This window comes from Octodon degus, unplaced genomic scaffold, assembly GCF_000260255.1.
Source record: "Octodon degus isolate 3935 unplaced genomic scaffold, OctDeg1.0 scaffold00035, whole genome shotgun sequence".
Classification (NCBI taxonomy): domain Eukaryota; kingdom Metazoa; phylum Chordata; class Mammalia; order Rodentia; family Octodontidae; genus Octodon; species Octodon degus.
The window spans coordinates 15816843-15825978 of NW_004524611.1; the positions used below are offsets into that span (position 1 = coordinate 15816843).

General features: G+C 55.6%; 1 protein-coding gene across 2 annotated transcripts in view; it reads left to right on the plus strand.

Moving 5' to 3' along the window:
* The first annotated feature begins 5189 nt into the window (after positions 1–5189).
* The window catches only part of Ephb4 (EPH receptor B4), a 20697-nt gene continuing 16750 nt past the window's right edge, over positions 5190–9136 (plus strand). For both annotated transcript variants that reach the window (XM_023714398.1, XM_004630492.3), the window contains exons 1-3: positions 5190–5720; positions 8418–8488; positions 8590–8877. In XM_023714398.1, the coding sequence (XP_023570166.1) occupies positions 5669–5720; positions 8418–8488; positions 8590–8877 (411 nt within the window). In that variant the 5' untranslated portion in view covers positions 5190–5668. The remainder of the gene's footprint in view (positions 5721–8417; positions 8489–8589; positions 8878–9136) is intronic.

A 9136-nucleotide genomic window follows, 5' to 3' on the forward strand; every position in this document is an offset into this window, starting at 1 on the left:
CTCTCTCTCTTTTTTTGGAGAACCGGGGATTGAACTCAGGCCCTTGCGCTTGCCAGGGAAGCGCTTATTCCACTGAGCCATCTCCTTGGCCCCTAGATCTCTTTATTTTTTAAAATATTTTATTTCTTTATATATATTTGGTGCAGGGTCTCGCTACACAGCTCATACTCATAGTGATCCTCTTGCCTCAGCCTTCCCAGTGCTGGGATTACAGGCATGTGCCATCAGGCAGAGTTCAGTAGGCAGCACAGTGCGGGGCTGGCATGGCATATGGTACTGGGGATTGAATCCAGACCCTTGCACTTGCCAGGCAGGCACTTAGACTGCTGAGCTATCTGCCTGGCCCTAAAGTTGTGAGATCTTTATGCAAACCAGACGATGTCACTTCTTAGCCTGAAACCCTTAAGCAGGTGGCTAGTAGAGGGGTTCAGGACAAGACCTGGGAAGGTCTGTGGCAGTCAGTGCTGGTGGCCCTGGTGCCCCTCTTGCAGCTCATCAACTGTCACTGTCTTGGCACCGTCTGCCCTGGCATTACACACTCTGGCAACTGGTACAATGGGACGCCTTCCCTACCTGTGGGTCTCACACTGCATTTGCTGTTCCCTCTGCCCTGAGCTCCCTCCCAGCATCTCTTGGGTGATTCATTTGACAGCGCTGCTCCCAGCACTCACCTGGAAGCCACTTGCTGGGCTGGCTGGGCTCCCTCTGTGCCCCCCATATATGTTTAGCACCTAACTACCTGGGTACTGCTGCAGTCTCCTGGGTGTTCTGCCTGTGGGCCGTCTAGTCAGAGGTGACAGAGGATGACCTCTCGGTCTCCATCTTGGCCCATAGTGGTTGTTCAATACCTCACCACTGGAAAAATAGGAAGCACTGAATAAGGCAGATGGCGCTGCATGCCTGTAACCTTAGTTCTCTGAGGGACTGAGGCAGAAAGATTTCAAATCCCAGGTCAGATTGGGTGATGTAACAGGAACATCTCTCAAACTACTTTTTTTCTTTTTTGTATAGGGAATGGAACTCAGGACCTTTCACTTGCCAGACAGGCACTTGTGCCACTAAGCTGCATCCCTCGTCCATTTGAACTTAAAAAACAAAAGAATGAGAGTGTAGCTCAGTGTAAAGCCCCTAGTTCAATTCCCAGTGTCTGAAAAAGAAAAACAAAACAAACTACTGCATAAATGGAAGAATGATCAATACAAAAGACAAACAGGAACAAATACTCAATGAGCACTCTCTGTGGGCCAGATCTGCTCGTGACTGACAGTAGCAAGGAGCACAGTACATTTCCTTAGTTGGCTACACACAAGCAAATGCACAGTCAGGGCTGCGGGGTACCCCGATAGAGGGGAGCTTGCTAGTGTTCATAAGGGCCTGGGCTCCATTCCCAGCACAGGAGGGGAGCGGGGAGAGAGACAGAGACAGAGACAGAGACAGAGAGAGACAGAGAGAGACAGAGAGAGACAGAGAGAGAGAGAGAGATTCTTCAAGGTTTACAACTCATTTTTGCTAATTCCAACAAAGTCCTTTTGTCTAAAAGCTATAAGATACTGGCCTGCAGCCCACTGAGAGAACTGTTTAAATTGATGGCATTCATTAACCAGGGCCACTGAGGAAGTCAGGCAGGTGAGGGGCACTGAAATTTAAACTTCACAAGCTTTGAAGCAAACTTGAACTTTGGACCACGTGGCAGTTAGGCAGGGCAGAGTTAGGCAGGGCGGGAAAGGGGAGGCTAGGAGAAGTGATCCTTTCAGCAGTTTATGGTGAAAAAGGATAATCTGTTGTTAGGAGAAACTATCTCAGTGGATATGGATAACAAAAGAGAACCCTACAGCCTGGTGGGCTGGTGTGGTGGTTCACACCTGTAACCTTAGCACTTTTAGAAGGCTGAGGCAGGAGGATCCCTAGTTACAGCCTAGACTGGGCAACTTAGTGATTTAGTGAGACTCAAATAAAACAAAAAAAGGTCTGAGGATGACATTCGGTGTAAAAGACTTGGGTTCAATTCCCAGTACCACAAAAATAGGGGCCAGGGAGATAGCTCAGCAGTATAAGTGCCTGCCTGGCAAACACAAGGTCCCAAGTTCAATCCCCAATACTGCAGAATAAACAAACAAACACTCTAGTGCTTTTTAGGATTGCTTCCTATAACTATTGGTGTGGTACTATGTGGAAACAACAGGCTTAGGCAGGGAATGAGATATAACCTTTTGGATGTGGGGACAGCAAAGTGTACTAAGCACCCTAAAATCAAGGAAGGGAGGCCCCCAGATTTATGTGGGGCTCTGGGACAAGCACTGATTTATTTTTATTTTACTTATTTGTGGAACCGGGGATTGAACTCAGGCCCTTGAGCTTGCCAGGCAAGCACTTATTCTACTGAGCCATCTCCCCGGCCCCAGCATTGATTTAAATAGTGACAGGAATGCCCATCTGTCTGGGCCACGAATTTCAGAGGACCCCCAAGCTTGCCTGGAAAGAGGTCAGAGGGGCCAGGGAGATAGCACAGGGCCCTGAGTTCAATCTCTGGTACAGAAAAAAAAAAAAAGTTTAAAGAGGTGGGAGGGGGGGCCAGGGAGATGGCTCAGTAGAATAAGTGCTTGCCTGGCAAGTGCAAGGGCCTGAGTTCAATCCCTGGTTCTGGGAAAAAAAAAAAAAAAGCGGTCAGAGTCTGTAAGTGGAAGAAACAATCTCAGGCCTACCAAGTGACTCGAGCATTAAAGTCTCAGACATCTTCTCCAAGGAAAGGGGACTTCATGGGACTTGCAGCAGATAATCCAGCAGATTATCAAGTGCATTCATTTTGACTAGATATTTGTTGAGCTCAGCAGCTGTGTTTTATTTGGGGGAGGGGACTGGGTATTGTACCTAGGCCATTTGCTCTGTGCTACACCCCCAACCCATTTGTTATTTTGAGACAGGACTTCAAATAGGCTGGGCTTGAATTTACAATCCTCCTGCTTCCGCCTCCTAGAGTGCTGGGATTACAAATACATATCACCTTGCCTGGTTTGTTTTATAGCACTGAGCATCTAGTAATTGCTCAATAAAAGTTTGTTTATCCATTCTTTTATAGCTCTGTGTCAGATACTAAGAGCTGGAGTATAGGCTGAGTGTGGGGGCTAAACGACCACAGATTTCTTTTTTTTTTTTTTTTTTTGGTTTGTTTGTTTTTGAGACAGGCTGGCTTTGAACTCACTATGTAGCCCAGGCTGGCCTTGAAGCCTTGAACTCTCCTTCTTTGTTGTTTTTTTGGTGTTTTTTTGGCAGAACCTGGGATTGAACTCAGGCCCTTGTGCTTGCCAGGGGAAGCATTTATTCCACTGAGCCATTTCCCCAGCCCCTGAACTCTCCTTCAATCCTCCTACCTCAGCCAATCTCTGAGTATTTTCTGACCTGCAGCTTCTCTTCCCTCTAGTTTGGGGGTGGAGGAGGTTGGTCCCCAGGGTCAAATACACAGAGTTCCGATATGACGCAAGCCTTGTCACCTCTTTAGCCCTGTGCCACACTGGCCCTTCACTCCACCCTGCCTGGCTGCCCCTGCACTGCTGTCCATGTGACTCCTCTCCCAGAGCAGAGTGCCGCACTGTTTCCCACCTGAGGACCTGAGCCTGCAAGGCCTGAAGCAGATGGAAGGCACAGCCCAGAGGGAAACGGGATAGGCTGGAGGATCCGGCTGCAGAGAAAGATGGGGTGCCCTGGATGAAGCGGGTAAAGGGGGGGGGAGAAGCTGAGTAAGGAGGGCATGGGGGCGGCTGCGGGCCTGCACGGGGAGGGAGGAGGGGATTCCCGGCCTTGGCCGGTCTGGTCGGCTCCAGCCAAGCCGGCTGTTTCCTGCCCTTGGTGACCCCGCACCCCGGAGCAGGACCCAGGCAGGGCAACGAGGAAGGGCAGGGGTGTGCACAGCACCGCTTGTGTCAGGAAGATAAGTACACGGGGACAAGAGGTCACTGCAGGTCCTTTCTGGGGGGGAGGGCAGTGAGGGCGTCTGGCAGCCCCCCAAGAATCCCCGACGACTCCTCCTTTTCTGTCTGAGGGCTCCTCAACGCCTCCAGACACTGTTGTCCATAATTATCTTCCGAGCCTAAGCCTTTTCCTTCCAATCCTTCAGGCCGTTCCACCTACAGCCCCCCTTCCCCTCCATGCTGTGACCCCTGCTATTGGCGCCCTCAAGTAGAAGGCGGTGGCGGGATTCCTGGAGCCTCCTCTCTTAACTGATGGATGGGGGAGATGCCAAGGAGAGGAAGGGCACCTCTCAGCCATCCGAGGCTCTCCAGGAGCCAGACAGGAAACGTTCTCCGGAAAAGACCGAGGCAGCAGCCTCCAGTCTCCCGGGTCAGGGCTGAGGGCGGCGGGGGAGCCCCCCCCAAACGCGAGAGTGAGAGTGAGAGAATGGGGATTTGGAAATCTCCCCGACCCTTCGTCCTCTCCGACACGCCTCCCTCTTATTTACCCTCGCTTCCTCGTTTTGTCTATATCCCTCACCATCGGAACTCAGCGTCCCCGCCTTCCTGCACACCTCAGGCGCAAGGCTGAGCGCTGAGTGGGTCGCCAGTGCTTAGCGCGCAGAGTGACTGTGTGATCGTTCGCCGCAGGGTTTCCCTCTTAAGAAGCTGGGACTGCTGCCCGTAGACCGCTGGGCGGCCCTCCACCCTCAAAAGCTTCTACCATTTTCTTTTTCCTCTTTCTCTTTGAAAAGCCGTCCCAGGAGCCAGCTACGGGGTAGCGGGCGCATCTAGGAGTGGAATCTCATGTGCGCAGTGAGGTCCACGAGGGCTTTGTGCATCTAGCTTGCATTTTCGCGCACGTCCATGCAGCCCCGCGCGGCTTGTTGAGTGTGTGTCTCTGTGCCTGCTGGGTTCAGGCCTGTCCTCAGGGTCCCTAGGCTCCGGCCCCGACACGCGCGCTCCAGGTGAGGGCACACGGCCACCGTGCACGTCTGGGCGGGACCTGGGCTCCACGCCTGCTGCCCCTCCCCCTTCTCCAAACTTTCTCCTAACTTCCAGAGCTACTCTGGCGGGCGCCCCGCTCCGTTTCCCTCATGAATTATTCAGCAACGCGCTCACCAATCAGCGCGCCTGGCCCCCTCGCCGAGCCCCCGCTGGGGAGGCTGCCCCCGCCCCTGCCCCCCGCCCCCTCTCGCCCCTCCCTCCCCAGCCAGGCGCCGCCCGGCCCAGACCCAGCCCCGCGCAGCCTCTGCCCTGCCCGCCTGGCCTCGCGCCGCAGTCTCCCTCCCTCCCTCCCGCTGCGTCCCAGCTCCGGCTCCCACCCTGCCCGCCTGCGCGGAGCGCTCGGCCGGCGGCGCAAGCTGCGCCTCTCTAGGGAGGGGGGGAGATCGCGAGCGATCGGTCCACTTCCAGCCAGCGGGGGCGGGACCCCGAAGCCCCGGAGGGACCCCGACTCCAGCCACGTCTCGCTCCGCGCCCGCAGAACGCTGCCACTACCCCGACGCCCCCGAGGCCGGCCTCCCGCGCGCGCATTGAGGACGCGGGGCCACACCTGGGCGCCGCCGTCCGGTGTCCCGCGCCTCCGCATGGGCGAGCACTAGGGCCTCGACTGAGAGTCTCGAGCGGGGAGTCGGTGTCCACCCGCTAGAGGGGGGAGCCAGACCTGGGGGGGCTAGGGCCCCCCAAACTCGGATCGGATCCAATCGCAGGAATACGGCGCCATGGAGCTCCGAGCACTTCTCTGCTGGGCTTCGCTCACCGCTGCTTTAGAAGGTGAGTTTCCTGTGAGCACCCCGCCATTCGTGAAGCCCCCTAAGTAGGGCCTCGGAGTAGAGGAGCCGAGCTCTCTTTATCCCTACCCTAGCACTGCGACCCCAAACACTTCGGGCTGGAACAGGAGAGGGCGGGGAGGAGGCAGCCGGGCGGGGAGTGGAGTTTTCTTTTGTTTGGGAAAGAGATGGAGTCGGGCTCTGACCCGGGACGTTCCCCTACCCCGGCTGTCCAGACTCTTGCTCCTGATGCCAGAGGACTTTGGCAGCCTTTCCTGTCTTCCCCACCTCAGTCTCCCAAACTATTCCAAAGTTTCTGTCCACTTTCCCACCTCTGGCTGGGCACGAAGACACATTCTGGTACATTTCAAACGCTGTGGACCAAACAGAACTTCGTGATAGGCCGTAAGACAACCCCACCGTCCACACATCAGGGTTCACACCTGGGTCCTACAGCTCCACACCCCTGTCACGGTGCCCATGTTCCGCAGTTCGCACCAGACTCTCGAAAGGCTCGCCTCGGTTTCCCCAGGCTGTATTCCATCCCTTTAAATGCCACCTAGACCCAGCCTTGCCAGGGTCCTTGGCTGTCTCGCATCCCTGCACACCTCCAGAAACTGTCCTGCAGGGCCCCATGTTGCCCTAACGCAGCCCTGCTACCTCCTTCTAGCCTCTTCGGGTTTCTCTCTTTTCTGTATTCCCCTTCAAATGTTTTCCCAAGATCGCTGGGCCTCTCCTCCTCATCCCTTAGAGGAGCAGCCCTCCTCTTGTGTCCCTAATCTCCTTTCACTGCGCTGCTTGCCCCCCTTTCTCTGGAATCAAAGGAGTCTCAGGGGAGTGGGCCTTGGGGGGTGCTGGCAGGGAGGAGAAGCACTTGGAAAACTGTTCTCCCCGAGGCCAGGCAGTGCTGCTCTGGGCTGGGTGGGGAGATTTGTGGGCTCAGAGATAGAAGAATTGTGGGCTGGGAAAGAGGAAGCCAAATGGAGCAGAAAAAGCCCCCAGATGGAGTGTGGTGAGGGAGAAAGAAAGGTGCAGAAAGCAAACGTTTATTCTGCTCCTGTTCGCCTGTTGCCTAGTCAGAGCGCCTTTGCTCTCCATGTTATTTTCACCTCCAGCAACCCTGAGCGAGGGAGGCCTTTACAGCTCCTATTTTATAGATGAGAAAACTGAGGCATAGAGACCTTAAGTAATTTACTGGGCCACATGCACCAAGGAAGGTGTGAGGTGGGAGACTTCGAGCTAGTCAGAAACAAATCGAGGTGGACCTCGAGCTAAGGGGAGAAGTGAGAGAGGCGAGCAACTGGCTGATCAAAGCTAGTTTGAGCAGGCGAGTCAGGGATGGGAGAGAAAGTGAGGCTAAGCCTGGAGCTGTGGACAGCCCTGCAGCAGAGACAGTGTGTAAATTGGAGACAGGAAAACACTACCCAGGCTGGAACAATGGAGGGTGGAGACGGCCGCCTCTATCCACCCCCTTCCCAGAACCCGGGCATCCTGTCCCCAGTGTACAGGGCTGTCTCCTGCCACCCATGGGGGCCGTGAGGCTTGCCTCGGGCTGGCCGGGTTCCCACCTGGCCCCTACCTCATGGACATCATCTGGTCTCTGGGAGAAGGCTGGCCCCTCCCAGTCCCTGGCTCCAGTCCTCAGGTGTGCAGCTGGCTCCCCTGGGGCTGCTCTCTGCTCCGCCCAGGTCCTGGCCTTCTGCCCTGCCCTGTCCTCCTGCCCCTCTTGGTACTCTGGCCTCAGAGGGGAATACCCCTCCTCTCTTTCCCTTCCACTGCCAGGGGCTGCAGAGTCTCTCCTAATCTCCTCTTTAGCCTGCACCCTGTCCCCTCCCCATGATGCCACAGCCCAGCCAGGTGTGTTCACCCCCTCCTTACAGACACACCCCTAAAATCACCTCCCCCTTTCCTTCACATAACCAAATCCAGATGTGAGGCCTGCAAAGGAGCCTGGGAGGGGAACCCAGGGGTCCTGGCCTCCAGCACTTCCTCCTACCCAGGGCAGCAAGTGGTGGAGGGGCCAAGCCTGGGGCCCTAGCTCCACCTAGCAGGAGGGGAGCTGGGGCCTTTGGTGTGAAAATGGGGCAGAGACTTAGAAGAGTGGAGTTGTGGGTGGAGTCAACCCTGGGTCTTTGGAGAGGGGAATATGGGAACCCAGATGGCTTGTGGAGAGATGGGGTCCACCACCAGTCCTCTGCCCATGTGTGGGCAGGGCCAGGCAAGGCTCCCAGAGTCTGCCCTTCTAGTTCCTGTTCCAGGGTGGAACCCTTCAGGGAGGCCTTAGGTCTGGGGGTTTTCAGGAGCTGCTGGGGGTGGGGTTCAGCTGTTATGGGGCTGGCACTCAGAGCGAGAGCTGTGAAGGTAGGTGTGTTTCTGTAATCCCAGCAATCTGGAAGGCTGAGGCAGGATCCCAAATTTGAGAGCCCAGCTGGGCAACTTAGTGACTTGGTGAGACCTGTCTCAAAGAGAAAAATAGGAAAAGGGCTGGGGCTATAGCTCAGTGTGAAGGCCCAGGGTTCAATCCCTGACTGCAGTCAGTCAGTCAAAGGATAGATCTCAAGAAAGCAGAGGGCGGAGCTTGCCCTTTTTCTGTTTCCCGCACAGTTTTTAGCTAAGATGATCACTGGTAGCAATTCCCAGGCCTTTCTGATCTCTCTCTCTACCAGCATCTTCCAGCACTGACTCTTTCTCCCTGCCTTAGAGACCTTGCTAAACACCAAATTGGAAACTGCCGATCTCAAGTGGGTGACGTTCCCGCAGGCGGACGGTCAGGTGAGAGCTGGATCCCGTGGCACTGAGGGGGAGGAGGAAGTTGAGTGTGCCGCCCCCATCCCTAGGCTGAGGCTCCAGCGGCCTTGCCTTTCTCGTTGCAGTGGGAGGAGGTGAGCGGCCTGGATGAGGAGCAGCACAGCGTGCGCACCTACGAGGTGTGTGACCTGCAGCGCTCGCCTGGCGTGGCACACTGGCTGCGCACGGGCTGGGTCCCACGCCGTGGCGCTGTGCATGTCTATGCCACGCTGCGCTTCACCATGCTTGAGTGCCTGTCCCTGCCGCGAGCTGGCCGAGCCTGCAAGGAGACCTTCACCGTCTTCTACTATGAAAGCGATGCCGACACAGCCACGGCGCTCACACCGGCCTGGATGGAGAATCCGTACATCAAGGTGATGTACCAGGGCTCAATGGCAGGCAGTGTAGGGCAACTCAGAGGAGATCAACTCGTACTGGTGAGCTTCCAAGGTCCCTGGCAGGGACACAGCCAAAGTCTGGGGAGGGAAGGGGGTAGTCAAGCCTGTGGAGCTGCACCATACTGGTGGGCTGGCTGTGAGGGCTGCCTGTGTCACTGGCCCAGCCATGCTGTGCTTCTCTTTTCTCTTTCTTTCTTTCTTTCTTTCTTTTTTTTTTTTTTTTTTTTTTTTTTTT